We start from the raw sequence: 17,711 nt of genomic DNA, 5'->3' as shown, positions 1-17,711 counted from the left end.
TTGGACTTTTGGAAGTTGTTCCCAAAGATTTTCGGGGAGGTTTTTGGAAAATAAGTTAGAACTTAGGAGGTTATTATGGCAATTGAGGCTAAACGCCTCTGAACAACCAGGATTAAATGAACACATTTCCATGTCTGCAGTGCTCACATGTAGAGCAGCAGTTGAAATTTATTCTAAGCAGTAATCCACCTAACTTTATAAATTGCATTTTATGTTTTCTGTTTGAGAACATTTTAAAAGTTGTTTTATGATTGCAAAGATATTTTATATTATTCATCTTTGCTATTTTAGATTATGCATTTTTTTATAATTAAATGTATTTTACAAGTTAATTAAGCAATCCGCTATTATCAAGTCACATGATCATTTTCCTTCCTATATAACTGCAACTTTTTTTTTTAACCCAACAGTTTAAGTCCCAGTGTGCAGGGATGAAAATGCTTAACCGTTTTATTAAGATGACTTTATTTCAAATAGAGTGCAGTATGAAGTTTTTAACTATGGTATATTAAATGCTATTTTTATTTTTTTTTTTCCTGGCTCCCTGATGGTCCGTTTTTACAGTTCTATTGGAAGAAACAACTTTGTTTAAAACTGTTCATTTTAAGTGCATAGTTTATTGGAGCTTTATGAGCATTCAGCAATATGTGAGCCTGGTTCCTATGAACTCCTTGGTGGTTTTAGAGAGTCTGACACTACGAGTCTGTTTTTGGTTTCCTTAAGGATAGAGTGGTTTTACAGACCATCCCAAGGTGAACAAGGCCAGTTAAGTTAAGAAAGGAAATCTGATGTTCTTCATTCCACATTGCTGCAGTCCTAACTATTGGGTAGTCCGCTGTCCAGTCGGCCCGAATACCAAAGTATATGGCTGACATCGGTCAGGGCGCATTAGACTGACATCAGTACGTCAGGGTACTAATGCGCATGACCGACGTCATATCCTCAGTCTTTTTTGCCGCATGGTCCGATGCAGAAGCAATTTTGCGAGTGCAGGTTGGCGTTCTGAAAGTTTCTGAAGTCAGAGTTTCAGACCGAATCAAAGTTGGCTAAGTACCCCGTTGGGGAATATATTGGTTTTCTTGCCTCAGTATTTAACGGATGTCAGAAAAAGTAAATAACTGTATTTCTTGTGGGAAACAGATACCTCATAGGGATTACCATACTTTGTGTATACCTTGTTTAGGGCCTGAGCACGACGTTGTTGGATGCCGCTCTTGTGCTAGATTTAACAAACGCACTATTAAGAGAAGGTTAGACTGTGCCAGGTTAGTGTTTGGGAAGCGTTGTAACTATAAAATGCCGTCGGATGCTCCGTCGCCGCTTCGCTAAAAGCGCAAGGATAAAACAGCAAAGCCTAGGGGAAGAACCGACAGTCCCTGACGTCGGTTCTTTAGAAACTCAGTGGAGCGGAGGTTTTGCCAAGTGTTTCTTTGGAGTCTCAGGAGAGACTTGTCTGTTACTGGATGTTTCTTCTCCGGAAGTAGGCCAGGCTGTGCGGGCTTCTCAGGTGGCTGGTCTTCCCTCACTTCCTAAGGTGGTTCGGGCCTCCTTCTGTTTCCAAGGCTTCCTTAAGGGGCAGGCCAAGTTTTGCTTCAGTGGGGTTTCTCCTAGTGCTTCAGGTTCTTTGCCTAAGAAACATATGCTTAAAATGGCAGAAGATTTGATTACTATGATAAGGGGTTCTATGCCCCCTCCTGATAAGAGGCCTAGGGTGGAACCTGAGTTTGAGAGTTTTGAGCATTGCTCGGAGGCTTCTGAGTCTTGACTGAAGACTTGCAGGAGTTCCCTACTTATTCTGATTCTGATGTGGATGATTCTACTCCTTCAGCTTCTCCTCCTGAGGATTTTTCATTTTCAGAGACTTTGCATTCCATGAGGGAGCATTTTAAATGGGAAGGCCAAGATTTCTCTGATTCCAGGAAAAGGCTTAGGGAGTTCTTGTTTTACCCCAGCATAGGCCTTTAGCTATACCTCCTGTTTTGAATGTGGTGGAAGATGTTTTTGCAGAGGCTTCCTTGAATCCTGATTCTTTGCCTCCTGCCCCAGTTAAACCGGATAGGTATTATAGGGTGCCTGAAGCTCATAAGTATCTTTTAAGAGTCCTAGGGCAGACCCGAAACTGTCTCTCAGGGGCCTAAAGGTGTAAAGGCCTCAGTTGTTAAAAATCCTGTCCCTCCTGATAAAGAGGCAAGGGCTTTGGATAGATGGGGAAAGAAAGTGTATACTTCTTCCACTTTAGCCATGAGGGCGTTGAATTGTCAGTTTCACATGTTAAAATATCAGAATTATCTTCTTTCACAGTTGAAATCTAAGGTGGATGCTCTAGCGGAAGGTATTGACTGTAAAGAGTTGCAGGATTTAGTTCATGTGTCTGAACAGGTGGGTAAACATTCCTTGCAATGTGGTTTTGATGCTGTGCAGGCCTCCTCCAGGGTGGCTGCCACTGGTTCTGTTCTTCGTAGGCACGCCTGGTTGAGAGATCAGAACTTAGCTGAGCATGTTAAGACAAGGATTTTGGATGCTTCTTTACAGTCTGATGTGTTGTTTGGTTCGCCTGTGGAAGCAGTTTTAAAGAAGATGGAGGACAAGGCTAAGTCTATGCAAACTGTTAAGGATTTTTTGCAGGTGCAGCCTCCGAAGTTTAGTAGAAATTGGCCTGCTAAGGGATGGACTTATCCTGCTTATGATTCCCAGTCTAGGGGTAGGTCTAGACGTGGTAGGGGCAGAGCTCAAGGTGCTTTTAGGCCTAGGACAGGGAGTTCTCCTGCTCAGACTTCTAGTGAGGGCAGGGGTCAGTCCTTTCGTAAGCAGACCCAATGACCTTATCGTTTGGCAGCACCTCTAGGAGGAAGACTGTCTCTTTTCAAAGAAAATTGGGATTTAATTACCCAAGACAAATGGGTTCTGGATATCATTCACCACGGTTACAGGTTTTATTTCCATACCTTGCCTCCTTTCAAAGGCATGCCAGACATTCCTCCTCTACAAAGACAAGAGGCTCACAAGCAAATTTCTCAGTTGCTCCAAATAGGGGCCATTCAGCTGGTTCCTGTGCCAGAAAAGGGCCTAGGATTTTATTCTCGCCTGTTCCTAGTACCGAAGAAGGGGAACACGTGGAGACCAATTTTGGATTTATCTATCCTCAACACTTATCTGGACATGCCCAAGTTCAAAATGTTGACGTTACAACAGCTTTTACCTCTGCTGGGCAAGGATCACTGGATGGTAACTTTAGATCTCAAGGAAGCTTACCTTCATGTGCCTATAAGACTAAGTTGCAGAAAGTATCTGCGTTTTCGAGCTGGAAATTCTCATTATCAGTTCTCTGCATTGCCCTTTGGCTTATCTACTGCCCAGAGTATTCACAAAGGTTCTGGCTGCAGTGATAGCTTACTTCAGGCTAAAAGGAATTCAAATCTATCCTTACTTGGACGATTGCCTGATTCTGGCTCAAGAAAAGGAAAACCTTCTACAGCATTTGGAATATGTCATAGCAGTGCTAAGATGCCTAGGGTATTCTGTGAGGGAAATAATGTCCAGTCTAGTACCCGCTCAAGACATGTGCTTTCTGGGTGTGAGACTGAATACAGCAGCCCAGATGGCCTTTTAACCCCGGACAAACAAAAGAATCTTTCCAGTTACTTCCATCAACTATCTCTTCAGTCCGGGCTGACTGCAAGGACAGTCCTTCAAGCCTTAGGGTTCATGGCATCTTGTATTCTGGTGCTTCCCAATGCCAAACTGCATATGAGGAAGCTACAATTGTATCTCAAAATGTATGGGCCAGCACTGCCAGGATTTGGACACTGTCATTCAAATAATACCTTGCATTGAAAGGAATTTTTGTGGTGGGCTCAGGAATGTCACCTAAACAAGGGACTCTCTGTGACCCGGCCAGAGGCGAGTCAAATTCTAACGACAGATGCCTCAGACATTGCTTGCGGAGCTCATCTAAATGGAAAGTGGATACAAGACAAGTGGCCTGCCAGACTACAGCATCTACATATCAACATGAAGGAGATGTTAGCAGTCCAGTTTGCATTAATGGCTTTCAAGAAGTTGCTTCTTCCAGGGCAGGTGTTGATTCTAACAGACAACACAACTGTCATGTGGTACATCAACAAACAAGGGGGAACACATTCTTACCCATTGTGCAGGCAAGCAATGATTTTATGGGAGGCTGCGCTAAGCTTGCAACTAACTCTTCAGGCAAGGTTTCTGCCGGGAGCACAGTACTCCTTAGCAGATGTGTTAAGCAGACAAATCATGGATCCCCACGAGTGGAAACTGGATCTTCATGTATTTCAAAAGTTGACAGTGTCCTGGGGAACTCCAGACATAGATCTGTTCGCTTCTCCACTAAACCACCAGCTGCCAAAGTTTTGCACAAAGAGGTTTCATCACACAGCTTGGAAAGTGGATGCTCTTTCTTTCAGTTGGAAAAATCTTCATGTGTATGCGTTTCCACCTCTGCCTCTTCTTCCAAAGGTGCTTCTAAAGGTCAGACAAGACAAGCCAAGGATGATTTTAATAGCTCCAGATTGGCCTCGGCAGCACTGGTATCCATTATTGAGGAGTCTGGTAAAGAAGCCCCCATGGCCTTTACCCTTGATTCCACATCTGTTGTCTCAGAAGGACGGTCGTCTGCTCAATGTCAAGCTTCACTCTCTTCATCTAACAGCCTGGCATATTCTGTTTTAAAAGACAGCAGGTCTCAACTTCCTCAACAAGTTTTAAATGTGATTATGGAAGCCAGAAGACCTAGTACAAGGAAAGTGTACGCAGAAAAATGGAAGAGATTTTTATTTTGGGCTGCAGCAAAGAATTTGAAGATTTCAGAGCCTAATTTGAGTGTGGCTCTTCAATATCTTACTGAGTTATTGGACAAAGGTTTGTCTTTCTCTTCTATTAAGATTCATGCTGCAGCAATTTCAGCTCACTATGATTGTGACCCACCATTGTTTTCACATCCTTTGTTCAAGCAATTTCTTAGAGGGGCAAAGAATTTAAGACCCCCACGTAGAGCTCCTACTCCTGCTTGGGATCTCAATTTTGTGTTGGAGAAACTTACTCTACAACCTTTTGAGCCTGCAGCTACTGCTGAACTGAAATACTTGTCATGGAAGACTGCTTTTTTGTTGGCCATTACTTCTGCAAGATGGGTTTCTGAGTTACAGGCCCTTATGGCGGTTGAGCCTTTTTTGATTTTTCATAAGGATAGGGTATCATTACGTACAAATCCTTCCTTTATGCCTAAAGTGGTTTCTAGTGTGGCTTTAAACCAAACTATTCATTTGCCTACGTTTTATGCAGATCCCCAAAACAAAGGGGAGAAGATTTTGCACACTTTAGATGTACACAGGCAATTGCGTTATTATTTGAGCAGGACTAAGGATTTTAGGCAGTCTCAGCAGTTGTTTGTTTCTTTTGCTTTGAGTTCTCAGGGCAAGCCTGTATCAAAACAAACTATTTCTAGGTGGATTGGGTTGTGCATTGCATTTTGTTATTCCCATCATGGCAAGGAGATTCCATCTGGGATTAGGCCTCATTCCACTAGGGCTACTGCCACGTCAACAGCTTTTTTAAGGGGGGTGGCAACTAAGGACATTTTGGAGGCAGCTACTTGGAGTTCAGTGCATACTTTCTCTAAGCATTACCACCTTCCTCTCTACTCTAAGTCTAGGGCTGGTTTTGCCACAGCCATTTTGCAAGGCATGTTATCAGCTCCTGCTTCTTTATGATTTGCCAGCCTCCCTTTCCTCTGCTTTGGGATTCTACCCAATAGTTAGGACTGCAGCAATGTGGAATGAAGAACATAGTACAGTTTTGTACCTACCATAAATGTAGATGTTCGAGGATCCACATTGCTGCAGTCCAATTTACCCTCCCTCCTTCCCCTCTGTGTTTAGGGGTGGTTGTGTAGGTGAGGTTATGTTCAGCTGAGTTTGTATATATTGTACATATTTTTGGTGCAGGTATGTTTGGTGTTTTTGGATTTTGGGACTTATCTTTTCAGGGTCTTCTGACATCTGGGGCAAGAAAAGACTGAGGATATGACGTCGGTCATGCGCATTAGTACCCTGACGTACTGACGTCAGTCTAATGCGCCCTGACCGATGTCAGCCATATACTTTGGTATTCGGGCCGACTGGACAGCGGACTACCCAATAGTTAGGACTGCAGCAATGTGGATCCTCGAACATCTACATTTATGGTAGGTACAAAACTGTACTTTTTCTTGCATCAACAACGTTTTGAAGAGTTCTTTTTGAAACCTGAATGTGAATGATCATCAGTCTTGCCTATCTTCCATTCAGATCAACTGGTTCAGTGGAACAAATTTTCATCTGTTGGCCGATTCTTTTCTTGATGAACATTATGTTTACATGTGTATCTGAGAGTTTCAGGTATTGATTTGTATTAAACCTTGTTTGGTCTTTCACAAGAATCATGTGCCTCTTTAATATCAACCTTTGTTTCCTCCCAGAAGTTGTCTCAGATCTTCTTAAACTAGGGTATTCACTCAGGCTTCACTATTGTGACCACTCCATGGCAGATATTGGGCAGCCCCTGCATTACACACACCCAGATGTGATATATTGCTTAAATACATATAAGCAGTTTAGTGTAGCTAGCCAACCAACATATTTTGGGGAGGTGGGATGAAGCTGAAGCACCTGGAGAGAAAGCAGGCAGACTCTCCACACAAGCAGTGACTAGAAATTGTGGTTAAACCCATCTCCCCCACTCCCCAAGATGGTGGCATTTTGCTGTCAATGTATGTCTATTTGATTTACATTATAAATCCTCATTCTTTTATGTCTGTTTCACTTGCTTCTTATTTTATCTGTTTTTGTATTTTTGAGATTAGTCTGTTGCAACTATTTTACTGACAGCAGATTGCTTTATCTCATTCTTTACAGCTGAGAATTACACATTTTACTATCAGTTCTTAACAGTCTTCATGCTGACTGTATTTAATAGTAAATTAGGATGACTTGTCATTATTCAGGATTATGTCTTTTTTAATCTTTCTTCTGTGATCATCTGCATGAAGCTATTTGAAGCTACAGAAAGTTAATTCGATGTTCCAGGAACACTTGGTGTCAACAGTGACATATGATGTGTTGCCCTTGTTATATTGGTTATCATATTTTGTGGATCTTCTGGTCAGTCAGCTAATATGCCTCTTGGAAATGGCAAGTTTCTGGACGGATTTATTTTGTTAATTTTTGATCTTTGTACTATAACAAGCTCATTTTCCAATTCAACTCTGGTGACTTGCTGTTTTGACTGTCATCTATTCAGACATTCTGGTCGATAGGAACTTGCTCATTTAATGATTTGGGTCTTGCTGGTGTCTCATGACATTATTATGATATGTTTCACTTCTTTAGTGGGCAGTGATGAAATGTGTGCTGTACTATCCCTGTGACTGTCATTCCTTCAAATATTTCTTCGTGCATGAACTGATTTTGTTGCCTTATGTTATTCATATGAGATGTTTCACCCCTTCCTCAATGATTGCTGTGCAGTGCTTTACTTTGCAACTTTTAGATGACCTGTTTGTGGATTTATAATGTTGAAATGTATGTGGAATTATATAAACAGTTTGTGAATAGTATACATTGCTCTGTATAACCGAATAGTTCAGGCATAGCATTTTACAGAATATTTTATAAAGGCCGTGTTTTATTTTTTTCCATTTAGTTTTATAGTTTTCATTGCATGTTAATTTTGTCTCTTATTAATATTTCTATCTGGTTTGTTTTGTACTGTGTGTTTTTATTAATTTTATTTAAGGTTGCAGTTAAAAGACCCATGCAGTCCAGCTTGCTTACCTAAAATAAAGGAGTCTCGGTCACAAGAAATATTAGTCCAAGATCTTACAACTTAGCCCACTGTGCTGCCTCATAGACTGACATAGTTTTAACTCGTTCCTAATTGTTTTATAGTTGTAGAAATTTCAAATGAACTAAAATGCAATTTTTTTCTTTTTTCAAGATAAAATGAAGATAATCCATCAAGCTCATGGAGCAAAGGTATGATTCCTTTATTGGAATTTGTCTGTGTCTTAAAGGATAACCACATGCACAGATTGAATAAAAACATGTTTAATTCATCATGTCTTGATGTTTTCTATATTTTAACACTTGGACTCTATATATTTTTAAATATAATTCCAGAGTCTGCCCACATGGGGTCCAGCATATAGATATTTTTAGTCTACCTGTAGGCATCCCACAATGCAGTATTTAGCTTTAAAATATTACATCATAGTACCTAAGCACCTGTCAGTGCCTTGACTTTACATGTGTTTACACATATACCCTGCTTTTTTTTATTTTTAGCCAGTCAGGTTTAATTACCGTATGTTGCTTTTCAGTGATCCTTAAAAAACAAATAGGGATAATCACACAGAACAGTATCCGTAGTGCCTGTTACTACTTTTTCTTTCTAAAGTGGCTAACTTTCATTCTTTTGTTATGCCTGAGTTGTAGTCCTTAAACTCATCTCCCCTCCCCTTAGTGTCTGTCAAAGTGACAAAGGTGATTTGAGCTGTTTGCTGCTGTGATTGATAGCTCACAGTAGGACACAGTTCATGTACTGTTGCCTTGTACGATCACATGCTTACAGTGAGACACTTACTTTTGCTGCACCATAGCCTCTTTCTGTCCTCCGGTTTTAATCCTTACTACCTACTAATTGGTAACATATGGTTTGACAAACCTTCCAGCTTCATTTTCAGGGATTCCTGAGAAGGTAAAATTCTTGAATTGTCATAAAAGCCGTAAAAAATAAAGCATTTTGTTTTTATTTAGCAGTGTAATGCACGAAAAATAAACCTTTTTGTATCTGTATGCATTTTTAAACAATAGTAATGCAAGTGTAAAATATCACATTATTGACTTAACAGTAATCACCATTGATTACCTGAGAAGTTATGAGGGACAGGTCAAAGGAAGATTAACATCATGAGCGCTCTGTAAAATCAGGGACATTTGAGATGTATGTTCTTAGGCCATTTACCTCTTGTAGTACTGTTGTCTGTATTTGCTCCTTGTAATTTGTCTTTTGCAAGTTGAGGATTTATCCAAGTTGTCTGCAGTGATTGTCTTAATCTGAAGATTAATACAAAAATGTCAGAAAAGGTTAAAAATAATAATCTGGATTATATAGGGGGGGGGCTGTAATGAGAAATGAGGTGGAGGCACTGTGGGATGTGTATGGGAGAGGAGCAGAGGGAAGCATGGGGTTAGGTGTCATGGAACCCTTTACCTAAGATATCACTTCATGTTGGGACTATATTACATCGTCTAACTGCAACAAGCTTGAACAATGTAATATAGAATCTGAAAGTCCGAAACCTGAAAATAGCGATGCCACGGCACATTGATTTTTTTTTTTTTTCCCAGGGAAAAAAATCGGTGGGCCGTTTTCCGGGCTTTGCTATTTCCTTCACTGTTTTGCGATCTTGGAGTTGGTATATTTAAGTAGGGGGGGGTGTAGTTTTTTTTTTTGTTTGTTTTAGGGAACAGTGATTTTTTTTTTTCCTTGGGGAAAAAAAAAATCACTGTTCTTTGTGTTTGCTATTTTAGTGTTTCGGATATTAGGGTTCGATATTACATCGTTCGAACTTTTTGAAGTTCGACGATGTAATATAAACCCCTTCATGTTTACCTATATGGCCTTTTGTCAGGTTAGATCTTTGTGTTGCTGTGGAGATTATGCTGCCTTTCTTATTTTCTTATTAAAAAAAAAGTTATTAAAGTTCTTCCTATTTCTCTAGCAGTGTTTCCTCCAATCATGATTTGGGTTGTGTATATATGCAGTATTGATACTGTTGGACATTTCAGTGTGACAATTGGTAGCATGTTGGTTGGTGGGCCAGAGGTATTATTTACTCCTTAGACTTTGAGTATACAGTGCATATTGAGCCAAAATTATGTGCAATTAAACAGAACAACAAAGTCTACAAGCTCTTTTTCATAAAGCAGAGATGGCTTAACTGCATTGCTCATAATTATGCTAACTGGCTATGCTTTTGATTTCTGCTCTGCATTTATTAATTTTGTAAATGTATGCACATGCTTTCTACTGTTTGTTTACACCTCCATTTGCACCTTTATGACCCACTGTGTGTCGCTGTAACATAACACTGTGTTAATCACTTGCTGTAACCATTTATGTAGTTGGTTGATAGACTGAACTACTGCTGCAGTGTTTGCATAAACTAGTGCCTAATAAAGGTTTTTGTTGGTTTAATTTGGGGGGTGGTAGTGTTTTGCAGATTTTATTTTGCAGATTATATTTCACTGAGGTAACTCTGTGTTGCTGCTTGTTTGGTACCTTGGTTAGTATTTTGAATGCAATCTATTATCTGTTTGCAGTTGTGGGTAGAGGTTGATTTATTATAGGCCTTATATCAAATGTATATAACGTACACAAGGTGTGTGTCTGTGTCTGCGTGTGTGTGTGTCTGCGTGTGTGTGTGTCTGCGTGTGTGTGTGTGTGTGTGTGTGTGTGTGTGTGTGTGTGTGTGTGTGTGTGTGTGTGTAATTGTTTACTGGGGTATTGCACTGATCAGCACTGACCAAGTCCAGGATGAGCCTGGATGAAATTCAAAGCATTTCATAAGCAAAAAAGACAGATATGTAAGCAATAACGTAAGTAGTTTAGGCTGTATATATGTACATTCTAGTAAACAGAGTGTAATGGTACAGCATTTGCATAAGTCTGTAAACTGGGTAAACCTTCAGTAATTCTTTGAGAGCAGCAGAAAAGTGGAAAGAACAGAGGGGATAATGTGTTATGTTTAGTTTTTGTTGACCAGATTAGTTCCATAGGTTCATAGGTTCATACTAGGCTATCTGCCCTAGGGCATTTGTAAGCCTAGCCAGAGTTGTGTGGCTTTCACCACCCCTTAGGTTGAAGGATACTATACCCATTAGTTTGCCGTGCCTCTGTCCAGCAGTGATACAGAGATGATCCCCGAGGTAAACCTACGATCTCCCATCCACTGGTCAAGATTCCTCTTGAACAGAGCCAGCGAGGTGTTCTGTCTCACATGGACCGGGATTCTGTTCCACAGCATAGGGAGTCTCTGGGTGATGAATCTGTCCCTCCAGCATGTCCTATTTATATCCGTGTTGAGGTTTAAGTCTCTTGCTCTTGTGGCTCTGGTGGATTTGGATTTTTTGAGGCGGAGCATGTCCATTAATTCCGGGTTGGACATGGCCTTGTATGTCAGGCACAGGTCACCTCTGAGCAGACGGTATGCGACTGAATAGAGCTGGAGTTTCTTCAGTCGGGCAGCATATGGCATATTTTTGAGCCCCTTTATCCTTTTGGTGAGGAACTTTTGGGGTCTTTCCAATTGCTGCAGGTGTCTGGTAAGATACATTCCGAATGGGGCATTGTACTCAATCATTGGTCTGATAAGTGAAGAGTACAGGGGAACAATGACCTCCCTTGATCTGGATGTGAATCCCTTCATAATCAGATGGGCAATGTAGAAGGTCCTCCTAACCACTTTGGCAATGTGAGTGTCAAAAGAAAGGTTACTGTCAACTTGGGTCCCCAGGTCCCTGATAACCTCTTCTGTGCTTAATGGATTGCCACCTATGTGGTAACTTGGGGTTACCTTGTTTTTACCAAAGGGTATGACTATACATTTTTTGGCGTTTAGCTTAAGGCCATGGCTCTGGCACCAGTTATCCGTTTCTATGAGCCCTCTCTGAAGGATATTTGTGTCTGATGGATTTTCAACTATGGCGCCCAATTTGCAGTCATCTGAAAACTTTGTCAGCCACAATCCTCCTATGTTTGCCTGCACTTCTGAAAAGTAGATGCCGAACAAGAGGGGGCCCAGGACTGAGCCCTGTGGGACACCACTTGTGACCAGCTTGGTGTCTGACATGGCACCAGCAACTCTAACCTTGTGGGTTCTGTCCTTGAGCCAGTTTGCAACCCATCTTGTGACATATGGGTTTACATTTAAGCTGGTGAGCTTTTCTATGATACCCGAGTGGGGTATTGTGTCGAAAGCTTTTGCAAGGTCAAGGTAGGCTGTGTGAACTGCCTTACCCTCATCAATGGCCTTGGTGACTGTTTCAAAAAAGTCGACCAAGTTCAAGAGGCATGATCTGCCCTTGACAAAGCCGAATTGGGTAGGATCCAATGTCTGCAGGTCCCCTATGTCTTTATTTATGAGTTCCATTATGATCCTCTCCATAGCTTTGCAGACCAGGCTTGTTAGGCTTATGGGGCGGTAATTACCAGGGTCTGTAGAAGCACTGCCTTTGTGGAGTGGGACCACAGTTGCCGTACGCCACTCTTTGGGTACGTATCCTGTGGTAAGGCTAAGATTAAACAGCAGCCTTATGTGTGGGTTTAGTTCCTCATTGAGTTCGTGTAGCACACAGCCGGGGACACCATCTGGTCCCATTGATGCTGTGTTTTAGCTTTAGAGAGAGCAGCTCTTACCTGGGCATTTGAGATGATTGGGAGGCTACACTCTGCTGGGATAGATATTTCTCCTTTTGGGGGGGAGGGAGGGGAGAAATTTTCACTGAACCTGTCTGCCAGTATGTTTGCAATGTCTGTGGGTTCAGTGATTTTTGTATCATTTTGGACTAATTCTGAGCATATCTGGGAGTTTCCACACAGATTTTTAACATAGGTAAAGAAGGCCTTATGATTGTCTTTTGAGTCCTTGGCGATTTTTCTCTCAAAGTTTGCCTTGGATGATTTTATGAGTGATCGTAGTTTTTTACTAGTATTGATCAGAGATGTCTTCCCTTTTAGGGATTTTGCTCTATCTTGTAGCTTTCTCCTCTTGTTGTAAAGTTTGTTTATGGCTGGGGTCCACCAGATTGGGCGCTTGCCTTTGGTGGAAAGGGTCTTGATTTTATTTGGGATTGCTTGATCCATGCAATCCTGGAGGTGCTTGTAGAAAGCATTTGTAAGGGATTCAGCAGCGTGGGTTGTGGTTTCCAATGGCTCAGGGGGCTTGAAGGATACCACACCAGTCTTAAGAAGTGTGAAGTTGGCTTTTGAGACGTTCTTCACTGTGGTCTTTTTTGTTGGGGGTGGGGGCGGGATGTGGATCTCCAGTGAGATTAGTTTGTGGTCTAATCTCACCAATGAGGGATATACTTCCGGTGTGGAGCATTTTGTCCCCATGTTTGTGATGATCAGGTCTAGTATATTTTCACCTCTTGTGGGAATGGTGACAAGTTGTTCCATAGCATTTGAGTTTATGAACTCCAGGAACCTTTGGGCTAGGGTGTTGGGGCTTAAGTAATTTTCCCAGTGTATGTTTGGGTAGTTGAAGTCACCCAATATGATGGTGTTTGGAGAGACATTTATACTCTCCAGTGTCTTCAGGAAGGCTGTATGAGGTTCCTGAGTTTGAGAGGGTGGCCTGTAACATGCTACAAACTGTAGAGCAGTTTTGCCTATGGTTAATTGCACCTGAATGGTTTCTGATGCTTCGTGAGTTGCCACCAGCCTGGAGGTGTGGGTATCCTTGATGAATATGGATACACCCCCTCCTTTTGTGGTATGGTCTGGGTTTTGGGGCCGGAACGCATGATATGAGGTAAAACCTGATAGTGCCGGGGTGCTCTCAGGAGCCTTGAACCAGGTTTCAGTCACAGCACAGACATTGATGTTCTCCATACTGAGGAGGGCTTTGAGGGCGTGCATCTTGAGATTTAGACTTCTGGCATTGAGCAGCATTACCCTTAGTTTTTTTCCATTATTGTTTTCTAGGGCGGTGGGTTTAGAATTTGAGCCTTGTCTAAAAAAGGCACTATGGGGTGGCAAGAGCCTTTGCCAATATCCGGAAACCCAGGGGTGACAGGTGCAAGCCGTCCCTTGCGAAGCAGCGTGGCTTGTCAAGTATGTCGTTCCAGGCAGACAGACATTGGATCCCCTTAGAATGACACCAGAAATTAAGCCAATTATTAAAACTGATCATTTTGTCTCTGTATTGTGGCATCATTCTTGGTGAAGGTAGGATACTGCTCAGGGTCAGGGTCATACCAGCCTGGGCTACATAATCTGAGAGCTCCTTTATGTCTCTTTTCATGAAGTCCAGGGAGGTACGTCTCAGGTCATTCACACCGGCATGGACAATGACTGAGTCATACTTGTACTTGCTGTGGAGTGACCGGAGTGCTTGTGTTATGTGGCGGATTCTAGCGCCCGACAGGCAGCTTACTGTGACCCTCTCCTTGTTCAGTCTGGTGAGTGGGACGTCAGTGTGTCTGACTATGGAGTCACGTATGACAAGTGTGTCTGGCATTGTGTTTGGCCTTAAGGGCTGTGACTGATTTGCACACTGACTTTGTGATCTATGTGTTGCTTGTGTTATGTCATGAGGTGGCAGTTGTTTGGGTGTCTGCTTTGGAGGCCTCTGCTGTTTTGGTAGATTTTTGATCAGTGCCTCCGAGTATGTCTTTGTGTGTGTATGTGTTTGATTTGTAGTTGTGATAGTTCTATGTGAGACTGGGTTTATGGTGTGTATGGTTACCTTCTCCTCCTGTCTGGTTTTGCCAGTCCTGAGTTGAGAGAGCTCAGCCTCCAGTTTGGCTATATAGTTGCATCTCTCGCATGTATTTGTGTTTTGTGGGAGGAGGAGAGGGTTGTCTGTGTACATGAGGCAATTGTAACATTGCCTCAATATTCCCAGATTCACCATCTGAGCAGGAGAGGACGCTAGCAACTGACCCTTTGACATGCTAGAAGAAATGAAAAAGTTTGCTGTGTAACTGAGTCAGAAAGGACCAATAGGGAAGTGGGTTCTCAAGGGGGTTTTAAGCTAGTGAAGTACTTTGTATAATATAGAAGTGCTTTACCTGACTAAAAAATGCTTTAGGAACATGTGCTGAGCTTTACAGATAGAGAATAGACTGTTTAGATTACAAGTAGAGCAGTTGTAAGGGAAAAAATGAAGAGCAGACTTTACGGAGCCAGAAATAGTTTAACCGGCGCTGCCCGATGGTGCTGTAGTGGCAACTCCGCGCTAAATGCAGAAAAGGCAATAAGTCAGTAGTACAGGCTAGCACACTTTAGTGGGCAGCCAAACAATTAAATTAAACAGCAAACAAACACTTTTCGACTTGAATTAGACTAATTTCGACTAAAATGTACTTTAAAGTGCAGATAATAAAAAATGCAGTAAATAACTATGAAAACAGTTAAAGCTTGCTCTAGGTAAGCAGTAGAAGGTAAAACAAATATAAAAACAGCAGGATACTTAATCAGGAAAGCAGTCACTTTTTTTCAGTTCTCTGTAGCCAGGAAGACTCAACAGGACCACGTGGAGCTATGTCTGAGCAATATGGCTTCAAAAACAAATGCCAGAGGCAGATTTTAACCAGGGAACTTCAAAAGAGCTAGAAATGGTCCAAAATGACCAATTACTACAGCTTCTTGTGCTGAGGTCACTTCCCTCAAGGACAGGTAGGCTATTCAAGGCTCCCCACTTCCACTGGTGAGCTAAGAAACTTCCTTCTATCCAAGTAAGGCAATGGACAACACAGGAACTACAACACAGCCCAGGATACAGCAAGGCCTGTAAACTGGTCTAACTAGTTTAGGAGAGGCAGGAAAACAAGGAATATTTTTTTGTTTTTAAATAGAAACACACAGAAATGCAGAAAAAGCAATAAGTCAGTAGTACAGGCTAGCACACTTTAGTTGGCAGCCAAACAATTAAATTAAACAGCAAACAAACACTTTTCGACTTGAATTAGACTAATTTCGACTAAAATGTACTTTTAAGTGCAGATAATAAAAAATGCAGTAAATAACTATGAAAACAGTTAAAGCTTGCTCTAGGTAAGCAGTAGAAGGTAAAACAAATATAAAAAAACAGCAGGATACTTAATCAGGAAAGCAGTCGCTTTTTTTCAGTTCTCTGTAGCCAGGAAGTCTCAACAGGACCACGTGGAGCTGTGTCTGAGCAGTAGGATAGTGGTCTGCCTGCTGTTACGCAGCATGGATGCTTTGTGCTGTAATGCCAGCACCTGTGTGAATAGACGTCTGTGGAACTGGCTGCCATAATATGACACTGAGGCCTGTCACAACTGCCTAGTAAGCGAAGTTTAACAGCTACTCTGCCCTTGTACTGTAAGTAAAAGACAATCGGTGTGGTAGGGTAAAAGAGGTAATATATTGCAGTGTCAGGTCATGGTCTGTACATTTTTTTGGGAGGGTGCAGTATGGCTGTAACAGTGCAGTGAGCCAAGCTGCCTCCCTCTACCTGGGATTGTTGAGCTGGCTTGTATGTGTATAAGCAGTGAGGTAATTAAATGTACTGGAGTACCTCTCCAGTCAACCCAATATCATATTCTTGGGGAACTTAAACTACACCACTATATAGTGGGAATCCTGCACAATCCCAAACATTTCAGCTAGTCTGTATGCCCACTAGAGGTGCAAAGATACTCAACCTAGCCCTCAAGAACATGGACACACACACACACACACACACACACACACACACACACACACACTGTAACATCCTCACAGATTAGGTCAGACCATGAAGCTGCTTCTTTGAAATAAAACCTGGGACACACGTCAGATCTGAAATTTTCAGTAATTACTCAAAGGCAAACAGCCTCCTATTAAGTGACACACTGTCAAAATTTAATGAAGTTAAAATAGCCTCCTAGCCTAAGGACAATCACATGACATTCTTTAGCTGTGTCAACAACCTCAAAGATAATCCGCAACAATATGCTAAAGTAATTGTAAATTAAGCTACCTGTACTGAACCAGAGAATATGCTAAATCTACTGGCTGATGAAGTCTGCTCCAACTTTATCATGCTTTCTCCCCTTGATACCTTTCAAGAAGTTATCCCGGCTATAGCTATCACTAGGGTGTAGGTTCTCGATCTCTGAAGCTAAAAACACTGCATTGATAGGTCCTAATAATATTCTAAGTTTCTTCCTAGACAGCAGGAAACATGACCTGAAGGGCCCACTAGAATGATTGTTACCATAGCCTCCAAACAGACTTTATTATAACAAATAAATGTAGGACTGCAGCTGTTATCCCTCTGTACAAGGCCAGGCCATCTACCGACCAGGGTAATTACTGACTTGTAAGTCTGACTAGTCTCCTATGTAAAGTCATAGAAAAAGTTATCATGGATATGATAAGTAATGACACTGAAAACCTTCAGATACTGGGCCTAACCCAGGTTGATTTAGTCAAGGGCAGGTCATGCCTGCTCAATCTGGTGGACGTTAAGAAGTCATCAAAGCAGTGGATGAGGGCATAGTGGTGCATATGGCCTAACTTGCCCTGCCAAGGCATTTTATATCATACCCCACTTGAGCATCGTAGACTAGATCCCAAGAATAGGTGTAAACTCCTGTGTCGCCCACTAGCCAGTCAGCTGGCTTACAGATAAGTCCCAAGAAGTCTGCAAAAAGGTCAGTCACTAGCAGAGTCAGCAAGTCCTTGGTGTTGGGCAGCTCCTTTTTGACATTATCTTCTCTGAAGTAAAGTCTAATGTCTCTGGCCTCTAGATGACCAAGTTCACAGGTGATTACAAACTAGACACATTCACAGAATTCCCTGAAGACATAGATACTCTCTGAGAAGGCCTGATATAAACTAACAACTGGCACCAGAGTCACAGTGTAAAATTCAGTGTCAAGAAATGTATAATAGTAACCCTGGGTAAG

The 17,711-nt window shown here is 41.8% G+C and overlaps 1 protein-coding gene across 1 annotated transcript in view; it reads left to right on the top strand.

Annotated features, from left to right (window-relative positions):
* Nucleotides 1-17,711, top strand: part of CCHR6.PART0H2orf76 (chromosome chr6.part0 C2orf76 homolog) — a 600,781-nt gene that overhangs the window by 201,163 nt on the left and 381,907 nt on the right. Inside the window, exon 4 of the mRNA XM_044074994.1 lies at nt 8,005-8,042. Within this exon, the coding sequence (XP_043930929.1) occupies nt 8,005-8,042 (38 nt within the window). The remainder of the gene's footprint in view (nt 1-8,004; nt 8,043-17,711) is intronic.

This window comes from Protopterus annectens, chromosome 6.part0 (assembly GCF_019279795.1).
Source record: "Protopterus annectens isolate FY-2018-M chromosome 6.part0, PAN1.0, whole genome shotgun sequence".
Classification (NCBI taxonomy): Eukaryota; Metazoa; Chordata; order Ceratodontiformes; family Protopteridae; genus Protopterus; species Protopterus annectens.
This window is presented reverse-complemented; position numbering and strand designations above follow the sequence as displayed.